We start from the raw sequence: 12,568 nt of genomic DNA, 5'->3' as shown, positions 1-12,568 counted from the left end.
TTATATAAGTATCTATTAGTCACGCTATTTGCGGACTGCTGTGTTGATTATGGTCTCTATCTAAATGTTTTTGGTCTGACTGACTCTACATGTGGGGTGGATGGGGTTGACATGAACTGTCCCACAGTCCCTCCCACTGGGTATGGCATTCAGGTACAGCTCCCTCCCTTCCTCTATAAAGCCTCTCATGTTAGCTGCATACACTTCAGACTTCAACTCATGGTAAAGTCTTTATAGCCTTGTAAAAAAAAAAAAATTAAAAAGTACAGAACACACTTGGATGTGCACCATTAATTTTGTACATCACCACACAAACTAGAGCCTGAGGTAAGTAAATTTGTCGCTAATTTTTATTTAAGTAGGTTTTGTAAAGAATTTACAATCTGCAAAATTTGGGAAAATACTTTGAATTACTAGAAGTAAATATTTTTATTTACTGATGATGTTGTGTGTACAGATATCTAGATATTACTTCAATAACATGTATAAAACATCTTTAATCTCTCAGATGTGCATCTACAAATCCATTCAATGTTTTGGCAACAGAGCAGACATAAGCACTTCAATGCCATTTCTGTCTCTTTACCACTAACAGCCAACATGAGGTTATCTCTGCACACCATCATCTGCTGCTGTGTTTTCACCACAGTCCTGCCACTGTTAAAAGGTGCCACAGGAGAGACCAACACCAGCATGAAAAAAAGGTAAGCTGACTGATAAAAGAGCCTTCTGAGAACATTGTGTTCATTCTGTAAGGAAAACAGTCAGATGCCCACTGTTGGTAACACGAGGAACTTTCATGTCAAGTAAATTCAGAGAATTTCAATTTTGTTTGACATAATGGAATTGTAAGGCCGATAATGATATTTAAATGGTTTTGTAGTTTTATCAGCTCGGCATTTCATAATGGACAAAGTTGTAGTGTCTTCAGTGGACACTGTCCCTAAAGTATTTCCAACATGTCTTTGCCATTTATTTATTGCAATTTCTTTTTACTCACTACATATATCTGTCAATACATCATACTTGCATATTCATCTGTCAGGGTGTTTTCTGTTTAATAATTAATAGGTTTTCTAGAAAGTACAAATGTATGCCCTCCTTCTCTCCATGCCAGGTGATTCAAGAAAGACAAATATTTCAAACAAAATGAGCAACACCGGCTTTAAATGCAATCATTTTACATCAGTGTTCATGTGACAGAGTTGAAGTTCTGTGATTACAACCTCTTCTGTTCTCTGCAGCAGGTCCAGACCGTGGCTGCAGAGTCATGTGAAAAGAGACTTAGCTACAGCCGATGGCCAACGCTTAGAAATCTTGAGTGGACCACTGCAGGATGGGCATGCCAAAACTCTCTCACCCCCATCGAGGTAAAACAAGAAACATTGTAGTTTTGGCCCCATTTGAGAGTTTACTAAGAGAAGTTGGGAAAACTGAATGTACAATGATTGGTGACCAAAATTAGAACTAGAGTCAAATAGTCATTTGGTACAGTTCCTACAAATTTTTCTACTAGAATGCCCCAGGGTGTGGTTGTTATTTATTTGCATGAAGGCTGTCTGACACTAGAAGAGTCAAAATGAAAAATTTTAAGAAAACAGCTTTTTTTTTTTAAGAAGGTAATAAATAAAGACTGAAAATGATCCATCTTCTACCCCATCTGAAGCTGTAAATCATAAATCTTTCCCTTTTTCCAGCTTGGGGCTAAATAAAAGGCCCAAACGGTCAAAAACATCTGGCTGTTTCCTGGTCACATGTTTATACCACGATTTGATTCACGACTTGCTCGAGATGAACAACAATCAAGAAAAGACCAGCGCCCCGGAGGAAAAGATAGGAAGGAATGGCTATGGACGTCGCCGCCGCTCACTCCTGGATCCCATTCAGCTTGTCCTCCACACAGGGACTCATAGATGGAGCACTGAAACTGGTCAGCGAGTCAGCAACCCCAAAAGCACGAACACAGTGGCATAAGACAGGCATGGGAAGGCAAAGGAGAATCCTTGTTGGGGTTATGTGAGCACCGCAGGTGAAGATAAGTCCGTGAAGAAGTTTTATCCCACAGATTTAGAACTAGATATAGCAAAAAAAAAAAAAATCGCTGCTACATCTGTACAGCCTATCAGAGGAAGCTCAGGCCACTCTGGATGAACGCAAGATTGAAATAATTCAAACCGAGATGTTTGTGTGCTCATGCTTAGGTCCAGGTTTCAGTGTCTCTGAACAAGTGTGTGATTTATTGATAAATTCAAGCCAGACCTGTGGGACTTGACAAGAATGTCTGTCTCTTCTTCAGCATCCAAAGCGAGCTTGGCAGCTGAGAAGACAATTCCTGAGGATCGTCTCAGGAATCGTCTCAGGGTCTCGAAATAGAAAGTGTGGAAGAACTTATTCTGAAACAGGTGAACCTTATTTTTTGGCTCAAGAAACCAGCATTACTGGGCCCGAAACCACCAAATGCAGAATCTTCACAAGTGAACTGAATTGCTTGTTAGCGACAACTTATACAAAATACATATAAAAATGTGTAATTTGTACCTTATATGTAAAAATATAAAAGACTACTTTATAAACATGCAATATAACTACAATAAAACTACATATTAAACATCTTTATTTTACCTTCAGTGAAATATCTGATGTATCTGAAATGTATAGTTATTTTTTGTTTTTTACAGTTCTTTAAGTATCTAATCAATGCGTTATTCCATTTGCTTTTACTTGATTACACCTTTTTGGAACTTATTTATATTTGAAATGTGTTATGGATATTTATCTGGAGGTCATGCAAATCATCTGAAGCAGAGGAGGCCTTTTAGGCTGGGGCTGGACTTTCACTGAAAGCGATAAGGATTGATGAGTTGATGAAAGTGTTTTGCTGCCATCTAGCTTTACAGTACGCTACATGTAACAACTGCAAGCCAAGGCCTTTCAAAGCACTTACTCTGGTGTGTTAAATGTTGGGTTTGGCATTCATCTCCTTCTGTCTTTGAATGTAATAAAACCTCAAGTTACTCACAATTCAGCTGAAATTACTTGAAAAGGTATTACTGAACTGGATTTGTCTTGTTTCAAATACCAGAAACTGTACAAATTTTCAGTAATAATTGAACAAATACATCAATAAAATAAATGTGAAGAAACATTTTTCTTCTGTGACCATGTCAAATATTTATCTTGTGTGTGTTCATATTAGGAGGCAAACTACACACGCATGGCGTGTGTAGTTAAATATGATTAAACTGAGTTATGTTGAGACCAAAATATGTGACCCAGTGGTTTACATTCCATTCCAAAAATAGCACCATTTATCAGCTGCACTGTCTCAAGAAACACATGTACTAAAATTACATTTGTCTTGGGTAAACATGTTGCCGAGATTGTGTAAGTCCGACCTCTCAGGAAAATGAGTTATGTTTTGGCAAACCCAATCCAACGTTTTGCTTAATGGAGAGAATAGTGGTGTGCTCTTTCATATATTTGAAACACTTACATGAGGATTAGATAGATATAATCACTGTGGAATTTGACCTCTCATGTGCAGAATGGTCACAGTGCCCTGAAATGAAAAACACATTTGACATGAATGTGATCGTTTTCATTAAAGCATCAACTTCCCCTCTGGGAGGAATAAATGCTATCAGTCTCTGTGGCTTTGTTATGTGTTTGTTTGCAACAAAACTTGCAAACACTTGAATTAATCAATTATAAAAAGCTCATATTTTCACTGGTTGTCACTGCTTGTGCTATTTAATGTCATGAACCAAAGGCACACAGTCATGTGAGGTTTTCTTCTTCTCCTTCTTCTTGTCAAATCCAGTAAATGTGAACGTAGCTCTCTAAAGAACGATCTGGAACAACTGAATTTTTCAACATTGTGATAAAAACATACTGCGTTTACTCTACATTTAAATTTCTGCTGAGTGGGAGCTACTGTAAGTCAAAAATTCCTGATATAACCAAACCACAACATAAAAATGTTTGATTGATTCATGAGCATACTGCAGATGCAGCACCTTGAAAATGGTCAGAGTACACCCTTTTATTTCTAAGGATTTACATATCAGGACAAAAAAAAACAAAAAAAAAACATCTGGTCCTCGCTTGTCTCAAAAGTAGGTAAATTTCAGCAAACAACAACAACAAATGACATACAGTGTGTGGTTTATTTAACAAAAAATAAGCCAAAATGCAGATGCAGTGTGTGAAATTCTAAGCACACCCTTAAAGCTACCACAGGAATGAAGAGGGTAAGTAGCAGCTGCCAGGTGCTGATAATCAAATGCACTTGATTAACTGTTCATCACCAAGTCTGACCAACCCTATAAAAGCAGAGGTTTTGGCAGTTTCCTGGTTTGGAGCATTCAGGTATATGTTGATACATCAGCTGGTCAGCACTGAATTTCAAATACACTGGGTTTATTTATTTCATTTAAGCATGCTAAGTATGGGCAATGCAACAGGACACTGATCCCAAAGCACACCAGCAAATGTACAACAGAATGGCTGTGATGTTACGAGAGCTGTGCATAAACGAATGTCCACAAACATCAATGAAGTGAAGCAATGTTGTAAAGAAGAGTGACCAAAATTTCTCCACAACAATCTGAGAGGCTCATAAAGTCAGTAAATGATTACTTTGGCTTATTTCTGCTAAAGGTGGTTCTACTGTACAATCTGTTGAATCATGGGGTTTTTCACACACTGCTTCTGGATTTTGTCTTAGTTTTGTTAGATAAATAATGACAGACTTGGTAAGGATATTTTTTTCTTATTATGTCCTTATTGGTATAAAAAAAAGAAAAAAAAAAGAAAAAAAAACAGAAATGAAGCCAACTGTATCTCAGCTAATAAATAGTAATAATTTGCAGATCAGAAATGAGACAGTATTTGCACGTAAATTTAGATTCACCCTCAGGACGTTTGTCCAGCAGAGAGCACCAACACCCGCCTCAACTGTCAACTGTCCACCTGCTGAATGTACAGCTGCTGTGGCACAGGAGGCAGATCTAAAGGATGGGGGTTGTATCCAATAGCAGTAAAGTTCTTGGGCCAAATACTGAATTCCAAAAGTGATGTGCAGTTTGTGTGTGTGTATATGTGTGTGTAATACAGTGAAAAGCACTGTATGGAGGTGTGTGTGGAGCCCTTTTAAGGGTCAATGAAACCTCCTGCCTTTCTCACTAAGAGAAATGCAGGAGGGGAACAGGTGCCATGTGGTGTTTTGTGTCCTTTAATATCAGTACCCAGCTGACCTGGGCCCTATACTATGAAGTGAGTTCAGCATAACCAGGGTCTCTTTCTGTTATCTGGATTCTCTGGAAATGTTCCTTTTCAACTGTTTCCAGTCCCAAAGTGACACATACTGAACATCCTGATGTGGTCATGTGACAGGTCACGTGTGTTTGTTACCCGTGTGCCTACCTACCTACCTAACTACCTAATTTTAAAAGCTTATTTTTTGTTTCAGAAGGTAAGAGTCAAGATATTTATCAATTATTTGTCTTTGATTACAAATCCTTGATAGTATTTATGCTGTCCTGATTGCATTCTAATGAAAAAAATCTGCAAAATATGTATATCTCATTACCACTTTATTTGCTTTTGTAGCATAAATAGCAAAAAGTGGTACTATGTTTAAGATGCACTCGCAATCATCTAAGAAGATGGCAATGAGTTTGAGGGATGTGAAGATAGCTCTGATGAAGATCCTGAAGACCCTGAGTACACTCCCAGCAGCAAAGACACTGAAAATGGTGAGTGTAGTGAGTCCTGTGATTCAGACAACAGTGACTCAAATGATGTAACCAAGTAACCACAACCCAAGATGAATCCTGGACAGCAAAATCACAGCGTTAAAGGAAAAACAAAGTTTTCTTGGAGAAGGAAAAAATTTGAAGTCCCTGAATGTACCTTCAAAGGTCAGAGTGGCACACCTCCAGATACTCCTCACACCCCTCTGAAATATTTAAAGAAGGTCATCACATCAGACATGTTCAACTTACTGAAGGAACAGACAAATTTGTAGAGTGTACAAAATGAGAAAATCTCAGTAAACCCCAGTGTCAAGGACCTGGAAATATCTACCCACACATGGGTCTTTGTCAGCTGCCAGGGAATTGTGCCTACTGGGAAAATGACATAAGCTGTCCCATGGTGGCAGACAATGTGTCACACTTTCAGATCCTGCTTTCATTCATACATTTCACTGACAACACTGAATTGTCAAACAGGCAAGCAGAAGATAAGTGTTTGAAGATCCACCCTGGCTCAAGATGTTTCGCAAACAATGCCTGGGAGTCACCCCAGAGGAACACAACTCTATTGATAAGCAAATAGTGTCCTTCAGGGGTGCTCACAGGCCAGTAAACCAGCATGTAAAAGGCAAGCCCTACCCTTGGAGATTAAAAATTTGGGCCCGTTGCTCTTCTGGTCTATGAAGCTGGCACTTGGAAGAAAACCTCACTTGGCGTGTGTAAAACTCTGCCATCAAACCAAAACTACAAAGTGTTTGCAGACAACTTTTTCACTTCATCAGCACTGGTTCTTCAGCTTCTACAGCGACAGATCCACTTTGTAGGGTGTCGGTTTGAGGATGAGAAAAGTCTCGCCAAGAGAGGCAGAGAGGAAGGCATTGCCTTTATCAAGTGGTATGACAACAAATGCGAGTTGGAGTTCCTGAAGATGTTCACTTGGACCCGATTGCACACTGGCCACTTTCAAGCATGGCTGCTGGAAAGTATGCAACACAAATGAAACTGCGACCCTCTGTGAGAACTGTGATGTGTCTTTGCTTCACAGAGGAAAGAAATGGCTTCAAGTGCCAGACGTGGTGCTAACAGTTCAAACACTTTCAATTTCTGTGGAATCCTAGAGTAAATTGTGATGGGACTCTGCACACATGCAGAGGGGGTCAGCCGGAAGCAGAATCTGTTGAGATTTCCACATCAACTTCCAATGCTGATTTTTTTATGAATTTTTTAATTTGATATTTTCCATATTAAATGGACCTGGGTGAATATGAGTGGGTTTGTCACTTGATTTCTGTGAATTCCTGCAGTTATTTCTGATGAAACTGGGTCCACGTGCAGAAGGGGTCAGCCAGAGTGATAATCTGTTGAGATTTCCATGTCAACTTCCTATGCTGATTTTTTATGAATTTTTTTATTTTGATATTTTCCATATTAAATGGACCTGGGTGAATATGAGTGGATTTGTCATTTGATTTCTGTGGATTCCTGCAGTTATTTGTGATGAAACTGGGTCCACGTGCAGAAGGGGTCAGCCAGAGTGATAATCCGTTGAGATTTCCATGTCACCTTCCATTGCTGATTTTTTATGAATATTTTTAAAATATTTTCCATATTAAATGGACCTGGGTCAATATGAATGGATTTGTCACTTGGTTTCTGTGGATTCCTGCAGTTATTTGTGATGAAACTGGGTCCACGTGCAGAAGGGGTCAGCCAGAGTGATAATCTGTTGAGATTTCCACTTCAACTTCCACTGCTGATTTTTTATGAATTTTTTAATTTGATATTTTCCATATTGAACAAACCTTGCTGAATTTTGTGCAGATTTGTTCTGTAATTTAAGTGGAGTCCTTATCTAGCCTTAGATGAAATTTCACAGCCAAGTAGAGTGGATAAGGAAGAAGCTGAATCTACAAAAAAAATTTTTTGGCAGCTATCAATGATAAGCTTTAATGGCCTTATAAAAAATATAACCACACTGGACTGAGTTCATTAAATAGGCTCAGAATTGTCAATTTATAATTACAATTGTACAGTCCTATAACTTGACCCTGGGTTTATTTCTCGTGATTTTCTGCATGAATATTAGCCACATCCATCCATCCATCCTATTGCGCTTATTGTGTTAAGTGTCGCGGGTGGAGGGTTGTCAGGCTGGAGCCTGTCGCAGAAGTCTGCAAAATCAGCTGTGCAGGTCACAGAGGTTTCATTGACCCTTAAAAGGGCTCCACACACACCTCCATACAGTGCTTTTCAAATTTCACACGACTAAAGGAACACCTCTTTATTGAGGAAAAAAATAGGACTTCTGGGGCTGTACTTCTCTTAATTTCGCCAAAACAACACACACACACACACACACACACACACCACAACTTTTTCTTAAAATCCATAATTTAATAAATGTTATTGTTATATGTCATAGTGTTTTACAGAACGAGAACACATATATAAATCAAAAGTAACTACTGGTTATTTTTGTTCCGCTGTACAGAAATCGGCAACGAAGGACGAGCATTACCATAAATCTTAGGGTAGAAGCGCAAGAAAATTTACGCGGCGACTGATCTGCTATGGAGGAACAAAACTGACATAATTAGAAATAAAAGCAGAAATATATATATATTGTATATATTTTGTTTTTCCTTTTTCATATACATGCGTTTTCATCAAGAAATGTATAAATTTTCTTTTTCCTTTTCCTTATGCATGTTTTCATCAAGAAATGTAAATATATAGTGTTTTTCCTTTTCCTTACGCATGTGTTTTCATCAAGAAATGTAAATATATAGTGTTTTTCCTTTTCCTTATACATGTGTTTTCATCAGGAAATGTATATATTTTCTTTTTCCTTTTCCTTACACAAGCCTTTGTTCTTTTTACATTTCCTCATCTCCTCCTTTTCCTTTACCGTGTGCATTTCTGCCTCCTTTTCTGCCTCAGTATGCAAATGAGGAGGGCGGCCTTCTTGCTCCAGCTCCTCTACTATTGGTCAATAAACAGCAAGGAAACACACTATATATTTACATTTCTTGATGAAAACGCATGTGTAAGGAAAAGGAAAAAGAAAATATATGCATTTCTTGATGAAAACGCATGCATAAGGAAAAGGAAAAACAATATATATATATATATTTCTGCTTTTATTTCTAATTATGTCAGTTTTGGTCCTCCATAATCTGCGGCTGGCTTGACCGCGGCTCAGAATTGACGGCTCACTTGACCGCGGTCTGTGGTCGCAGGAACTTTACATAAAAGAAATTCTTTCTGTGGTTTTCAAAACTTCTCTTTTCAAACTGATATGGAGAACGCGGTCCTTTTACAGAGGAAAAGTCACCTCCTCTAATTGTTTTTGTTTATTGACTTATGTTACATTTGTTGCAATTTCTGCAGCCCTCTTGGCCTATCTTGAAAAAGACTCACTACATAGTCGCGCGGGCGCACGTGAGCGCGTACTTACTTTCTGGAATCAAACGCCCTAAAAGGAGACGGCGAGGCTCATTTTAGGGCTGGTGACACCAGCCCGATGTACTACATTTACAGCTTGAGTGAACAAAGAGGGGGTGGGGCCTATGAGGGCTTTTGAAAAAGTGACAGAGAAGTATCAGCTGAGCGCTTCCTCCAGCACTTCCTCTACCGCCGAATAGCACTGATGCGGATTACTTCCTCATTTTCAGCATTAACACTGTGCGTCTTCATACTTCACACCGGCAGCGACAGACCAACCCGGCCCTGTGTCTGTTAGAGGCTGCACTGACAAGGCTTCAATCTGCTGTCACCTGAAAACAGCCTCTACAGTCCCAGGAGGTTTCAACTTTGTGCACACTCCTGCCAACAGTAAGTACACGGCAGTCATAATGATAATGTGAGCTTTCAGTTGTTCTGTTTATATTAATTCACATCATTTTCAACACACCAGCATTGCTTCTAGCACTTGCCCACTTTGTATGGTAATCTCTGGCAGAAATCCCTCACTGTAGTTTGCCTTGGAAGTCAATACAGATGAAATATTTTAACATGAAGGTGCACAAGTTTTTTGGGTTTTTTTTGTGTTATTTTATTTTGTCTTTCATTTGAGGTCACAGCAGACAGTATCCAACTTTGTGTTTTGGCAGATGTTTTCTTACTCTCTTTCTTACACAATCCAAAGACAAGCCTAGTCAGGTACACAGGACACACATTTCACCACAGGTACCAACATGTTTTTCAAGTATAAAAATAATTGGAAAACCTGGCAATACTTGTCAGATGCTGACTAATTGCTGTGAGACATAGGAGTGGATGACATTCATTCTCTGTTTCTTTGAAGAGGTATATACAATACAAGACTGCTTTACACACCCTAAATATTTGAGATACTGTTTGTGATACAGAGCTATACAAATTACACTGACCCACTTCATGGCATGTTTTGCGTGCCTGAACAGTTCATGCACTTAGAGCAATAAATGTGGCAATGGCACATTTCCCTCAAATACCAAGTTCTCAGAATCTTCTCTGAATTACTGAAGTTTGTTCACACCTTTGAAGTTTTTGCACAGTTATGTTGTTGTTCTGTCCAGGTTGTTTACATCAACACAGTAATATCATAATTGTAAGCCAGATGATTTAAATCAGCCTTCAAAGTCAATTAAATCCTGTTGCACTCTAAAGAGGACATCATGGGCTTTCTGGGGATATGTCATGTGACAGGCTGGCATGTGGAGAACTTAATTTTGTTCTCAATCCAAAATGGACAGCATTGCAGCAATCACATTTTATGAAAAGAGAAATAAGTCAAATATTGTTACTTTTTGGTTTTTGAATAAATGTCAATTGTAATGGACGTCAGGACCATCTTTATGTACTTTGATACCTTGTAGGCAACAGGACTGAGGTAGAGAGGATTCTGTACAAGATGGTGCAGAAGTACAAGATTTTGCACCATCCACTAGGGCTGGCTACGTGTACCGCTGGGGACTTTTTGGCTCCTGGTGTGCCGTCCACCAGAGTGGCCTCTCTGAGGCCACAGCCAGGACATACTGGCTTAAATCCTTTGTCCTTTTTGAACGTGGGAGCTTTTGAAAATGTCTGAATAATTCGGTAAACATCATTAATAGTCAATGTGGGCAAGTCCTGCAGCAACGGGGTGATAAACGCCATTGCTAAACTACTGTTACCTGCGCACCAGAAGTGACCAGTGTTGCCGAAGGATGCGGTAGTGCTAAAATGGAAGTCAGTGGCATATAGGCAATTTCTGCAGTTCCAGCTGGAAGCGGGCAAATCTGCAGTTACTGTTTGTGGTTTGGTGGCAGCGATTCAGGCAATTCATGTTGTTCGCTCAGCACTCAGTTGGGGTGAATTATCTCTGATTTCCCAGTTTCTTAAAGGTGCCCAGAGGCTTACAGTTCACATGTTTGGACCCTTGGTTCCCCCATGATGAAGCCCCTATAATCCAACATTTGCCAGTAGGATTAGAGAGCTCCATACTTTGTCAGTTCACAGGGATTGCTGCAGATTTTGTAAATATGTACATTAGTACGTAGCTCGTGTACTTAAGTTGTGGTGGTTGGGATATTGGACTGCACCATCCTCTCTCGGGGTGTCTTAAAGAACGTATCATTATATTGTACCTTGGTTCTTTAAAGGAGAGACTCTCTTTAAGGCCTCTCAGAGACACATTCCCATTAAACTATCAGCCCAGCTGTTTTGGAGATAAGCTGTGGGGCGTGGCCTTGCAACACAGGAGTGTCTTAAAGAAGTATCTGCATGTGTTTTTTTTTTGTTGTTATTTCCCATCATTATTTCCCAGCATAAGCAGCACCCTCATTACTGTTGTTTTTTAACATGCATTTGAATATCTAAACATAAACACTTGTCCACGTGGATGTTGTGAGTACACTGATACCGCATGTCAATGCAGAGCTTCCAGACATGCAAAACTGTGTGACTCAGTAGTGACTGATGTACCGTTTCTCCACCAGTATAAAGTAAGCACTGAGATCGTAACCCTGACAGAAATTCAGTGTCTCCTACATGATCAGAGGTACCACCCTTAGCTTAAAATGCAAGATAGGTCTTGAACTTTGAGATCCTACATTATGGATTAACATGAATTTCTGTGAAAAGCTGCAAGGCTTCTATTTCAACCCCCAATGGAAGGGGTTTACACATTCACCTAACAAGCCAAAGGTCGCCGATTCCATCTGGAGACGCAGAATCTCTATGGCGTTGTATTAGTAAGGGAATCCAGGATAAAGCTCTGCCAAGTCAGCTGCTTGTTGTGGCGACCCCTCGGTACAAGGGAGCAGCTGAACGTACAACAATGCTAACACCTTAAGATCAGTTTGTCACAGCTGTTATTATGCTGTAACTGATCTAAAAATGCAAAAATCCACCTTACCCAATGTAAAATTCAGAAACCATATTATTAGTTATTGAAAACACTTATTAATTTTCTTACTTAGAAGCCAGTAATTTATCTGTCATGTACACTCCAATCAGTGCTGACAAGTGAAGTGAATAAGATTATCTCTTGGTCATTTTCTACTGGGAAACTTTGGCTACTGATAATGATGTGACTTATACCACCCACCACTCTTACAGGTGTTACAGGCCAAGGACACATCCTGCCAGCACTAACACAGCAGGCTGATGTACCAACAATGCAATAAATAAATAAATAAATTCTAAGCTGATTGAGCAACCATGAGCCAAGTCAAGCCAAAACCACAAAGGTCGTATAAAGGAATTAAGGATCCACCTCGATCATCTTGGTTTCAGACTCCACAAGACACTCCCCAAAGGTGGTCATACTGGTTAGAGCAGTTTAGGTT

The 12,568-nt window shown here is 39.4% G+C and overlaps 2 protein-coding genes across 5 annotated transcripts in view; both read left to right on the top strand.

Moving 5' to 3' along the window:
* The first annotated feature begins 203 nt into the window (after nucleotides 1–203).
* admb (adrenomedullin b) lies at nucleotides 204–3,248 on the top strand. 2 transcript variants are annotated; one of them, XM_030732192.1, is made up of 4 exons: nucleotides 204–327; nucleotides 596–704; nucleotides 1,248–1,370; nucleotides 1,698–3,248. In XM_030732192.1, the coding sequence occupies exons 2-4, from the start codon at nucleotides 601–603 to the stop codon at nucleotides 1,972–1,974; spliced, it is 504 nt and encodes a 167-aa protein (XP_030588052.1). In that variant the 5' UTR covers nucleotides 204–327; nucleotides 596–600; the 3' UTR covers nucleotides 1,975–3,248. The 2 variants fall into 2 exon arrangements, with proteins under 2 accessions (XP_030588052.1, XP_030588051.1); XM_030732191.1 differs by having other exon boundaries at nucleotides 1,245–1,370; nucleotides 1,698–3,246.
* A 6,107-nt stretch (nucleotides 3,249–9,355) lies between these two features.
* ampd3b (adenosine monophosphate deaminase 3b) overlaps nucleotides 9,356–12,568 on the top strand; it is a 29,455-nt gene continuing 26,242 nt past the window's right edge. For all 3 annotated transcript variants that reach the window (XR_004020102.1, XM_030731787.1, XM_030731786.1), the window contains exon 1: nucleotides 9,356–9,590. The gene's annotated coding sequence lies outside the window, so the exon portion shown is untranslated. The remainder of the gene's footprint in view (nucleotides 9,591–12,568) is intronic.

Source organism: Archocentrus centrarchus, chromosome 6 (assembly GCF_007364275.1).
Source record: "Archocentrus centrarchus isolate MPI-CPG fArcCen1 chromosome 6, fArcCen1, whole genome shotgun sequence".
Classification (NCBI taxonomy): Eukaryota; Metazoa; Chordata; class Actinopteri; order Cichliformes; family Cichlidae; genus Archocentrus; species Archocentrus centrarchus.
This window is presented reverse-complemented; position numbering and strand designations above follow the sequence as displayed.